The following is a 12,573-nucleotide window of genomic DNA, read 5'->3' on the forward strand; positions in this document are numbered from 1 at the left end:
TTAGAGATACAGCACTGTAACAGGCCCTTCGGCCCACCAAGTCTGTGCCGACCATTAACCACCCATTTATACTAATCCTACACTAATCCCATATTCCTACCACATCCTCACCTGTCCCTATATTCCCCGACCACCTACCTATACTAGGGGCAATTTATAATGGCCAATTAATAGATAAAACAATTATTTTTTAAATGGTGGGAAATTGTTAAATGTTGGTGTTCCTTGTATGTGAAACACAGAAAGTTAACATGCAGGTTCCACGGGCAATTAGGAAGGCAAATGGAATGTTGGCCTTTATTACAAGGGGGTTGCAGCACAAGAGTAAAGAAGTCTTGCTGATATTGTACAGGGCTTTGGTGAGACCACATCTGGAGTATTGTGTAGTTTTGCTCCCTATACCTTAGAGGGGGTGCAACAAAGGTTCATGAAACTAATTCCTGGGATGAGAGGAGTTTTGATGAAAGGTCACAGACCTGAAACGTTAACTGTGCCTCTCTCTCCACAGAAGCTGCTTGACCTGCTTGAGTATTTTCAGCGCTTTCTGTTTTTATTACCTGGGATGAGAAGGTTGTCCTATGAGGAAAGGTTGATGAGAATGGGCCTATACACTTTGGAGTTTAGAATAATGAGAGGTGACCTCATAAGATTCTGCGGGAGCTTGACAGGGTAGATGCTGAGAGGCTGTTTCCCTGTCTGGAGAGTCTAGAACTAGGTGGCACAGTATCAGGATAACAGGATAGCCATTTCAGACTGAAATGAGGAGAAATCTTTTTATTCAGTGGGTTGTGAATCTTTGGAATACTCTACCCCAGAGAGCTGTGGGTGCTCAGTCATTCAGTATATTCAAGGTTGAGATCATAAGAGTTTTGAACTCTAAGAGAATCAAAGGATATGGGGATTGGGCAAGAAAGTGGAGCTGAGGTTGAGGATCAGGCATAATCATATCAAATGGCAAAGCAGGCTCAAGGGGCCGTGTGACCTTTCCCTGCTCCAATTCTTATGTTTTCTTATGTTTTATACCTGGATAAAATAAAAGATTAAAAACACACAAATTGGTGCCATTGTTAATGAAAATATAAACACTGCTACATGTAATTTGATTTAAAGTTTTGAAAATTGAAGAGAGTAAAAAGTCGGAGTGAAATCTAAACTTTTTACACAACTGTAGTGATTTGTTTCACAATAAACTTTTCAGTGATTCCCAACGTCTCTTACAGAAGTACTATTTGGTAATTTATCCAGCTGTTCTCTGTCATACCTTGCTGTCAGACACCTTGGTCAGTCCAAGTTGGGAGATGATTAGATCCACCCTTTCTTCTTTCTCCTTGAACCTGATTGAACTAGGTAATCTCAGTGCTGCGGAAAACAGCAAATTCTCCCTCACAGTCAATGTCCCCATGATAATATCATCCTGTGAGGCAACACAGTTTAACATTTAATTAAAATGATACCTGTCATCAGTCTAGATAGAATAAGCTGTTGGTGTAACTCATGGGTTAACTGTAGGTTACTAAAAGTATTTGGGAGAATTTACTTGTGCTGAATTTCTCTGGCGTGGGCTATATTTGCTAAACAGCAAGCTAGTCAGTGAAGAGGAAGTAGTACTAATCTTAATCAGCTGTGAAGTGCATCAGGAAGCATTTGAATAGTCTAGTCGTAGGTAGATAAGCACAGATGCAGACAATGAAATCACTGTAGAATTAGGCATTTTAGAGCAAGGGAAAGAAGAAAGAGCTCTTGGTCAGTCATTGCAAAGAAATCAGGGAGAGGAGGTGCGCACTTTGAGATTTTTAGTCACCCTCCCTTATGCAAAACCAAACAGAAGAAATAGGAGGAGGTGGCAGAAAGAATGCAGCGTCAGTCAGCCACTATACTACCCGATGCGGCTGACATATTGCAAAGCACATCTCAAGGATGTCTAAGGCAACCAGAATGCCAACATGATGTCTAGGAAACTCTGTCATCAGTCAGTACATTCACTCCATGGCACGATGAAGTTAGACATCACAGATAATCCAACAGTAATAAGAACATAAGAAATAGGAGCAGGAGTAGGCCATTCAGCCCCTCAAGCCTGCCCCGCCATTCAATACGACCATGGCTGATCAGTCCCAGGCCTCAACTCCTCTTTCGGACCTGCTCCGCATACCCCTTGACTCCTCGAGATTTCAAAAATCTATCTACCTCCTCCTTAAATACATTTAGTGACCTAGCCTCCACAACTCTCTGAGGCAGAGAATTCCAGAGATACACCACCCTCTGAGAGAAGAAATTCCTTCGCATCTCAGTTTTAAATGTGTGACCCCTTATTCTGTAACTATGTCCCCTAGTTTGAGATTCCCCCACCAGTGGAAACATATTCTCAACATTTACTCTGTCAAGCCCCCTTAAAATCTGATATGTTTCAATCAGAGCACCCCTCATTCTTCTAAACTCCAATGAATACAGGCCTAACCTGTTTAGTCGTTCTTGATAAGACAACCCCTTCATCCCAGGAATAAGCCTAGTGAATCTTTTCTGAACTGCCTCCAATGCTAGAATATCCTTCCTTAAAGACGGGGACCAAAAGTGTATGCAGTACTCCAGGTGTGGCCTCACCAACACCCTGTACAGTTGTAACAAGACTTCCCTATTTTTAAACTCTAACCCCCTCGCAACAAAGGCCAAAATTCCATTTGCTTTCCTAATTACTTGCTGCACCTGCATGCTAACCTTTTGTGTTTCATGCACAAGAACACCCAGATCCCTCTGTACTGTAGTATTTTGGAGTCTTTCTCCATCTAAATAATAATCTGCCTTTTTTATTCTTCCTACCAAAGTGGATGACCTCACACTTTCCCACATTGAACTCCATCTGCCAAGTTTTTGCCCACTCACTTAACCTATCTATATCCCTTTGCAGATTCTTTGTGTCCTCATCACAACATGCCTTCCCACCTATTTTTGTATTGTCAGCAAATTTGGATACACTACGCTCTGTCCCTTCCTCCAAGTCATTGATATAGGTGGTAAATAGTTGAGGGCCTAGGACCGATCCTTGTGGCACCCCACTAGTTACGGCTTTCCACCCTGAAAAGACCCATTAATCCCGACTCTCCGCCTTTGTGTGTTAGCCAATCCTCAATCAATGCCAACACATTACCCCCAATACCCTGAGCTCTTATTTTGTGCAACAACCTTTTATGTGGCACCTTATCAAACGCCTTCTGAAAATCCAAACACACTACAGCTGTACTGCGGGAGGACACCTCGGAGGGGTTGTGCAGCGAGGCAATATGGGTGGAGCTCAGGAATAGGAAGGGTGCAGTCACGATGTTGGGGGTTTTCTACAGGCCTCCCAACAGCCAGCGGGAGGTAGAGGAGCAGATATGTAGACAGATTTTGTAAAGGTAACAGGGTTGTAGTGGTGGGTGATTTTAACTTCCCCTATATTGACTGGGACTCGCTTAGTGCTAGGGGCTTGGATGGGGCAGAATTTGTAAGGAGCATCCAGGAGGGCTTCTTGAAACAATATGTAGATAGTCCAACTAGGGATGGGGCCGTATTGGACCTGGTATTGGGGAATGAGCCCGGCCAGGTGGTCGAAGTTTCAGTGGGGGAGCATTTCGGGTACAGTGACCATAATTCCATATGTTTTAAGGTACTTGTGGATAAGGATAAGAGTAGTCCTCGGGTGAAGGTGCTAAATTGGGGGAAGGCTAATTATAACAATATTAGGCAGGAACTGAAGAATTTAGATTGGGGACGCTGTTTGAGGGTAAATCAACATCTGACATGTGGGAGTCTTTCAAATGTCAGTTGATTAGAATCCAGGACCAGCATCTTCCGGTGAGGAAGAAGGATAAGTTTGGCAAGTTTCGGGAACCTTGGATAATGCGGGATATTGTGAGCCTAGTCAAAAAGTAAAAGGAAGCATTCGTAAGGGCTGGAAGGCTAGGAACAGACGAATCCCTTGAGGAATATAAAGACAGTAGGAAGGAACTTAAGCAAGGAGTCAGGAGGGCTAAAAGAGGTCATGAAAAGTCATTGGCAAACAGGATTAAGGAAAATCCCAAGGCTTTTTATAAGTATATAAAGAGCAAGAGGGTAACCAGGGAAAGGGTTGGCCCACTCAAGGACAGAGAAGGGAATCTAAGTGTGAAGCCAGAGGAAATGGGCGATGTACTAAATGAGTACTTTGCATCAGTATTCACCTTGGTGGATGATGAGCCTCGGGAAGGGAGTGTAGATAGTCTCAGTCATCTCATTATTGAAAAGGAGGAGGTGTTGGGTGTCTTGCAAAGCATTAAGGTAGATAAGTCCCCAGGGCCTGATGGGATCTACCCCAGAATACTGAGGGAGGCAAGGGAAGAAATTGCTGGGGCCTTGACAGAAATCTTTGCATCCTCATTGGTTACAGGTGAGGTCCCAGAGGACTGGAGAATAGCCAATGTTGTTCCTTTGTTTAAGAAGGGTAGCAAGGATAATCCAGGAAATTATAGTCTGGTGAGCCTTACGTCAGTGGTAGGGAAATTATTAGAGAGGATTCTTTGGGACAGGATTTACTCCCATTTGGAAACAAACAAACTTATTAGCGAGAGACAGCATGGTTTTGTGAAGGGGAGGTCGTGTCTCACAAATTTGATTGAGTTTTTTGAGGAAGTGACAAAGATGATTGATGAAGGAAGGGCAGTGGATGTCATCTATATGGACTTCACTAAAGCCGTTGACAAGGTCCCTCATGGCAGACTGGTACAAAAGGTGAAGTCACACAGGATCAGAGGGGAGCTGGCAAGATGGATACAGAACTGGCTCGGTCATAGAAGACAGAGGGTAGCAGTGGAAGGGTGCTTTTCTGAATGGAGGGATGTTCCGCAGGGATCAGTGCTGGGACCTTTGCTGGTTTGTAGTATATATAAATGATTTGGAGGAAAATGTAGCTGGTCTGATTAATAAGTTTGCGGACGACACAAAGGTTGGTGGAGTTGCGGATAATGATGAGGATTGTCAGAGGATACAGCAGGATATAGATCGGTTGGAGACTTGGGCGGAGAAATGGCAGATGGAGTTTAATCTGGACAAATGTGAGGTAATGCATTTTGGAAGATCTATTACAGGTGGGAAGTATACAGTAAATGGCAGAACCCTCAAGAGTATTGACAGGCAGAGAGATCTGGGCGTACAGGTCCACAGGTCACTGCAAGTGGCAACGCAGGTGGATAAGGTAGTCAAGAAGGCATACGGCATGCTTGCCTTCATCGTTCGGGGCATAGAGTATAAAAATTGGCAAGTCATGCTGCAGCTGTACAGAACTTTAGTTAGGCCACACTTAGAATATTGCGTGCAATTCTGGTCGCCACACTACCAGAAGGACGTGGAGGCTTTGGAGAGGGTACAGAAGAAGTTTACCAGTATGTTGCCTGGTCTGGAGGGCATTAGCTATGAGGAGAGGTTGGATAAACTCGGATTGTTTTCACTGGAACGACGGAGGTGGAGGGGCGACATGATAAGGGTTTACAAAGTTATGAGCGGCATGGACAGAGTGGATAGTCAGAAGCTTTTTCCCAGGGTGGAAGAGTCAGTTACTAGGGGACATAGGTTTAAGGTGAGAGGGGCAAAGTTTAGCGGGGATGTGTGAGGCAAGTTCTTTACACAGAGTGTGGTGAATGCCTGGAACTTGCTGCCGGGCGAGGTGGTGGAAGCAGGTACGATAGCGACGTTTAAGAGGCATCTTGACAAATACATGAATAGGATGGGAATAGAGGGATAGGGTTCCCGGAAGTGCAGAAGGTTTTAGTTTAGATAGGCATCAAGATCGGCGCAGGCTTGGCGGGCCAAATGGCCTGTTCGTGTGCTGTACTGTTCTTTGTACATCTACCGGTTCCCCTTTATCCACTCTGATTGTTATATCCTCAAAGAACTCAAAAAGATTTGTCAAACATGATTTCCCTTTCATAAAACCATGTTGACTCTGTTTGATTGCATTATGTTTTTCTAAATGTCCTGCTATTTCTTGCTTAATAATGGATACTAGCATTTTCCCAATGACAGATGTTAAGCTAATTGGTCTATAGTTTCCTGCTTTCTGTCTCCCTCCTTTCTTGCATAGGGGCATCACATGAGCGGTTTTCCAATCCGCTGGTACCCTACTGGAATCCAGTGAGTTTTGGTATATTATAACCAATGCCTCCACTATCTCTGCAGTCACTTCTTTTAAAACCCTTGGATGTAGGCCATCAAGTCCTGGCAACTTGTCTGCCTTTAGTCCCATCAGTTTGTGAAGCACCTTTTTCCTTGTGATAGAGAGTGTTACAAGTTCTTCCCTCCCATTTACACCTTGCTCATCTATTATTGCCGGGATGTTTATAGTGTCCTCCACCATGAAAACCGATGCAAAATATTGGTTTAAATTATCTGCCATTTCCCTGTTCCCTGTTATTAATTCCCCGTTATTAATTCCCCAGTTTCATCCTCTAAGGGTCCCACATTTACTTTAGCTACTCTTTTCCATTTTTATATACCCGTAGAAGCTCTTACTGTTTGTTTTTATATTTCTTGCTAATTTACCCTCATAATCTATTTTCTCACTCTTTATTAGTTTTTCAGTCATCCGCTGCAGGTTTCTAAAAAGTTCACAATCCTCTGGCCGACCACTAGCTTTTGCCGATTTGTCCGCCTTTGTTTTTGATTTGATACTCTCCTTAACTTCCTTTGTTATCCACGGGTGGTTCATCATTCTCATCGAGTCCTTCCTTCTGACCGGAATAAATGTTTGTCGAGTGTTATGAAATATCTGCTTGAACATCTGCCACTGCTCCTCTACTGACTTTCCCTGTAGTCTATTTTTCCAGCCCACTTTAGACAACTCCTTCTTCATACCTCTGTAATCGCCCTTGTTTAAGTTGAAGACACTGGATTGAGACCCAAGTTGCTCAGCCTCAAACTGAATTTGAAATTCTACCATGTTATGATCGCTTCCCTCTGGAGGATCCTTAACAATGAGATCTCTTATTAATGCTATCTCATTACACATTACCAAATCTAAAATAGCCTGTTCCCAGGTCGGTTCTGCAATGTATTGTTCTAAGAAACAATCCCAGATGCACTCTCCAAATTTGTCTTCCATGCTACCTTTGCCAATTTAATTTGTCCAGTCTATATGCACATTAAAATCACCCATGATAATTGCAGTGTCCTTACATGCCTCCATTATTTCCTGATTAATATTTTGTCCTACAGAGAGGCAACTCCTCGGGGGCCTATAGACCACTCCCACCAGTGATTTCTTTCCCTTGCTATTCCTTATTTCCACCCAAACTGATTCTACATCACTATTACACCTATATCATTACTCACAACTGCACTGATCCCTTCCTTTAATAGCAAAGCTACCCCACCTTCTTTTCCTTTCTGCTTATTCTTCTGGAATATCGTATATCCTTGAACATTGAGTTTCCAGTCCTGGTCATCCTGTAACCACGTCTTTGGGATAGCCATCAAATCATATTTATTTGTTTCTATCTGTGCCGTCAGCTCATCTATCTTGTCAGAAATACTACGTGCATTCAGATAAAGAGCCTTCAGCTTTGACTTTTTACCATTTTTACCTACTCTGATTCTAATTTCTGCTGTAATCTTATGCTTGTATTCTCTGCCCCTTCCTGTCACACCCCGATTGATATATACCCCTTCACTACCCTGCATCTCTGCTCTCCCGTTATTTATCGACTTTTTAAACTTCCTTTCAATTGAACCCTCCCCCCCACTATTTAGTTTAAAGCCTTATCTACAACCCTAGTTATACGATTCACCAGGACACTGGTCCCAGCATGGTTCAAGTGAAGCCCATCCCAACGGAACAGCTCTCTCTTTCCCCAGTACTGGTGCCAGTGTCCCATGAATCAGAATCCATTTCTCCCACACCAATCTTTGAGCCACGCATTTATCTCTCTAATATTATTTACTCTATGCAATTTGCACATGGCTCAGGTAGTAATCCAGAGATTATTGCCTTTGTGGTTCTGCTTTTTAATTTAGCCATGAGCAGCTCATAGTCACTCATCAGAACCTCTTTCCTAGTCCTACCTATGTCATTGGTACCTACAAGGACCACAACAACTGCATCCTTTCCCTCCCACTCCAAGTTCCTCTCCAGCCCAGAAGAGATGTCCTAACCTTGGCACCAGGTAGGCAACTTAGACTTCGGAACTCTATCTTTGCTGTAGAGAACAGTATCTGTTCCCCCAACTATGCTATACCTAACTAAAATGATGTCACTGACACCGCCGTCAATGTTGCCCAGTCTCTGCTAGTCATGGATGAGCTGGATAAACAGCTAACAAAATCGGATCTCAGTAACACCATCAATTCTCTAGCCAGCAGAAAAGCCCTTGGAAAGGATGGCATTACCCCTGAAATAATCAAGTGTGCCAAGCCTGCTATACTCTCAGCACTCCATGAACTGCTTTGCCTGTGCTGGGATGAGGGAGCAGTAACACGGAACATGCGCGATGCCAATATCATCACCCTCTATAAGAACAAGGGTGATTGCAACAACTACCGTGGAATCTCCCTGCTCAGCACAGTGGGGAAAGTCTTCGCTCGAATCGGTTTAAACAGACTCCCCCCAGAAGCTGGCTGAGCGCGTCTACCCTGAGGCACAGTGCGGCTTTCGAGCAGAGAGATCCACTATTGATATAATAAAACCAAATACTGCGGATGCTGGAAATCTGAAACAAAAACTAGAAACGCTGGAACCACTCAGCAGGTCTGGCAGCATCTGTGGAAAGAGAAGCAGAGTTAACGTTTCGGGTCAGTGACCCTTCATCGGAACTGACAAATATTAGAAAAGTCACAGGTTATAAGCAAGTGAGGTGGGGGTGGGGCAAGAGATAACAAAGGAGGTCTAGATTGGACCAGGCCACATAGCTGACCAAAAGGTCACGGAGCAAAGGCAAACAATATGTTAATGATGTGTTGAAAGACAAAGCATTAGTACAGATTAGCTGTTAATACACTAAATATTGAACAGCAGCAAGTGCAAACCTGAAAAAAACAGTGGGTAAGCAAACTGAACAAACTAAGATGAAATGAAAAAAATGCAAAAAAAAATTGTAAAAAATGTAAAAAAGAATGTAAAAAAAAAAGAGAAAGAAAAAAAATAACTAAAAATGAAAGTAAAATGGGGGGCTGTCGTGCTCTGAAATGATTGAACTCAATGTTCAGTCCGGCAGACTGTAGTGTGCCTAATCGGTAGATGAGATGCTGTTCCTTGAGCTTGTGTTGATGTTCACTGGAACACTGCAGCAATCCCAGGACAGAGATGTGAGCATGAGAGCAGGGAGGAGTGTTGAAATGGCAAGCAACCGGAACAACTTTTCCTTCAACTCCACGCACTTCCTTCAATTAAAAGGAAGGGTTGCTGTGGGTACTCGCATGGGTCCTAGTTATGCCTGTCTTTTTGTGGGATATGTTGAGCATTCTTTGTTCCAGTCCTACTCAGGCCCCCTCCCCCAACTCTTTTTCCGGTACATCGATGACTGTATCGGTGCCCTTTCCTGCTCCCGCCCCGAACTGGAAAACTTTATCAACTTTGCTTCCAATTTCCACCCTTCTCTCACCTTTACATGGTCCATCTCTGACACTTCCCTTCCCTTCCTCGACTTCTCTGTCTCCATCTCTGGGGATAGGTTGTCTACTAATATCCATTATAAGCCCACTGACTCCCACAGCTACCTCGACTACACTTCTTCACACCCTACCTCCAGTAAGGACTCCATTCCATTCTCCCAGTTTCTCCATCTCCGACGCATCTGCTCTGATGATGCTACCTTCCATGACGGTGCTTCTGATATGACCTCCTTTTTCCTCAACCGAGGATTTCCCCCCACTGTGGTTGACAGGGCCCTCAACCGTGTCCAGCCTATTCCCCGCACCTCTACCCTCACCCCTTCCCCTCCCTCCCAGAACCGTGACAGGGTTCCCCTTGTCCTCACTTTTCACCCCACCAGCCTCCATATCCAAAGGATCATCGTCCGCCATTTCCGCCACCTCCAGCGTGATGCCACTACCAGTCGTATCTTCCCCTCCCTTCCCCTGTCAGCATTCCGAAGGGATCGTTCCCTCCACGACACCCTGGTCCACTCCTCCATTACCCCCACCACCTCGTCCCCGTCCCATGGCACCTTCCCCTGCAATCGCAGGAGGTGTAATACCTGCCCATTTACCTCCTCTCTCCTCACTATCCCAGGCCCCAAACACTCCTTTCAGGTGAAGCAGCGATTTACTTGTACTTCTTCTTTCAATGTAGTATACTGTATTTGCTGCTCACAGTGTGGTCTCCTCTACATTGGGGAGACCAAGCGCAGACTGGGTGACCGCTTTGCGGAACATCTCCGCTCAGTCCGCAAGCAGGACCCTGAGCTTCCGGTTGCTTGCCATTTCAACACTCCCCCCTGCTCTCATGCTCACATCTCTGTCCTGGGATTGCTGCAGTGTTCCAGTGAACATCAACGCAAGCTCGAGGAACAGCATCTCATCTACCGATTAGGCACACTACAGCCTGCCGGACTGAACATTGAGTTCAATAATTTCAGAGCATGACAGCCCCCCATTTTACTTTCATTTTTAGTTTTTTTTTTTCTTTCTCTTTTTTTTTTACATTCTTTTTTACATTTTTTACAATTTTTTTTTTGCATTTTTTTCATTTCATCTTAGTTTGTTCAGTTTGCTTACCCACTGTTTTTTTTCAGGTTTGCACTTGCTGCTGTTCAATATTCAGTGTATTAACAGCTAATCTGTACTAATGCTTTGTCTTTCAACACATCATTAACATATTGTTTGCCTTTGCTCCGTGACCTTTTGGTCAGCTATGTGGCCTGGTCCAATCTAGACCTCCTTTGTTATCTCTTGTCCCATCCCCACCTCACTTGCTTATAACCTGTGACTTTTCTAATATTTGTCAGTTCCGATGAAGGGTCACTGACCCGAAACGATAACTCCACTATTGATATGCTGTTCTCCCTTCGCCAGCTACAGGAGAAATGCCGTGAACAATGGATGCCCCTCTACGTTGCCTTCATAGATCTCACCAAAGCCTTTGACCTCGTCAGCAAACGTAGTCTCTTCACACTAGCAAAGATCAGATGTCCACCAAAGCTACTAAGCTTCATCACCTCATTCCATGACAATATGAAAGGCACAATTCAGCATAACAGTGCATCATCAGACCCCTTTCCTATCCTGAGTGATGTGAAACAGAGCTGTGTTCTCGCGCTAACACTGTTTGGGATCTTCTTCTCACTGCTGCTCTCTCATGCATTTAAGTCTTCAGAAGAAGGAATTTTCCTCCACACAAGATCAGATGGCAGGTTGTCCAACCTTGCCCATCTTGGAGCAAAGACCAAAGTACAGAAAGTCCTCATCAGGAAACTCCTCTTTGCTGACGATGCTGCATTAACATCCCGCATGGAAGAGTGTTTGCAGAGACTCAGCGATAGGCTTGGGGCTGCCTGCAACGAATTTGGCCTAACCATCTGTTTCAAGAAAACGAACATCATGGGACAGGATGTCAGAAATGCTCCATCCATCAATATTGGCGATCACACTCTGGAAGTGGTTCAAGAGTTCACCTACCTGGGCTCAACCATTACCAGCAACCTGTGTCTCGAAGCAGAAATCAACAAGCACATGGGAAAGGCGTCTGCTGCTATGTCCAGACTGGCCAAGAGGGTATAGGAAAATGGCGCACTTACACGGAACACAAAAGTCCGAGTGTTTCAAGCCTGTGTCCTCAATACCTTGCTCAACAGCAGCAAGGCCTGGACAATGTATGTCAGCCAAGAGCGACGTCTCAACGCATTCCATCTTCGCTGTCTCCGGAGAATCCTTGGCATTAGGTGGCAGGACCGTATTTCCAATGCAGAAGTCCTCGAGGCAGCCAACATCCCCAGTATGTATGCCCTACTAAGCCAGCTTGAGAGGTCTTGCCTATGTGAACCACTTGGAAGATGGCAATATCCCCAAGGACCTATTGTACAGCGAGCTTGTCACTGGTATTAGACCCACCGGCCGTCCATGTCTCCGCTTTAAAGACATTCGCAAACGTGACATGAAGTGTTGTGACATTGACCAAAAATCCTGGGAGCCAGTTGCCAGCGATCGCCAGAGCTGGCGGACAGCTATAAAGGCAGGGCTGAAGAGAGGCGAGTCGAAGAGACTCAGCAGTTGGCAGGAAAAGAGACAGCAGTATAAGGAGAGAGCCAACTGTGTAACAGCCCCAACAACCAACTTTACCTGCAGCGCCTGTGGACGAATCTGTCACTCTCGAATTGGCCTTTATAGCCACTCCAGGCACAGCTCCACAAACCACTGACCATCTCTCGAGACAAGGAGGCCAAAAGGAAAGGATGATATCCCCTATTACAACGACATTTCTCTTTTCTCCCCCCACTTGAATGGCACTCTGAACCATGGTGCTGTGGTCAGTTCGCTCATCCTCCCTGCAGTCTGTGCCCTCGTCCACACTGGGAACAAGAACCTGGTACCTATTAGATAAGAGCACTGTCTGAGGCTTCTCCAAAGCTAAATTCT

At 44.8% G+C, this 12,573-nt stretch overlaps 1 protein-coding gene across 1 annotated transcript in view; it reads right to left on the bottom strand.

Annotated features, from left to right (window-relative positions):
• LOC137380848 (broad substrate specificity ATP-binding cassette transporter ABCG2-like) overlaps positions 1-12,573 on the bottom strand; it is a 181,788-nt gene that overhangs the window by 126,594 nt on the left and 42,621 nt on the right. Inside the window, exon 5 of the mRNA XM_068053260.1 lies at positions 1,262-1,414. Within this exon, the coding sequence (XP_067909361.1) occupies positions 1,262-1,414 (153 nt within the window). The remainder of the gene's footprint in view (positions 1-1,261; positions 1,415-12,573) is intronic.

The sequence above is a fragment of the Heterodontus francisci genome, chromosome 20 (assembly GCF_036365525.1).
Source record: "Heterodontus francisci isolate sHetFra1 chromosome 20, sHetFra1.hap1, whole genome shotgun sequence".
NCBI lineage: Eukaryota > Metazoa > Chordata > Chondrichthyes > Heterodontiformes > Heterodontidae > Heterodontus > Heterodontus francisci.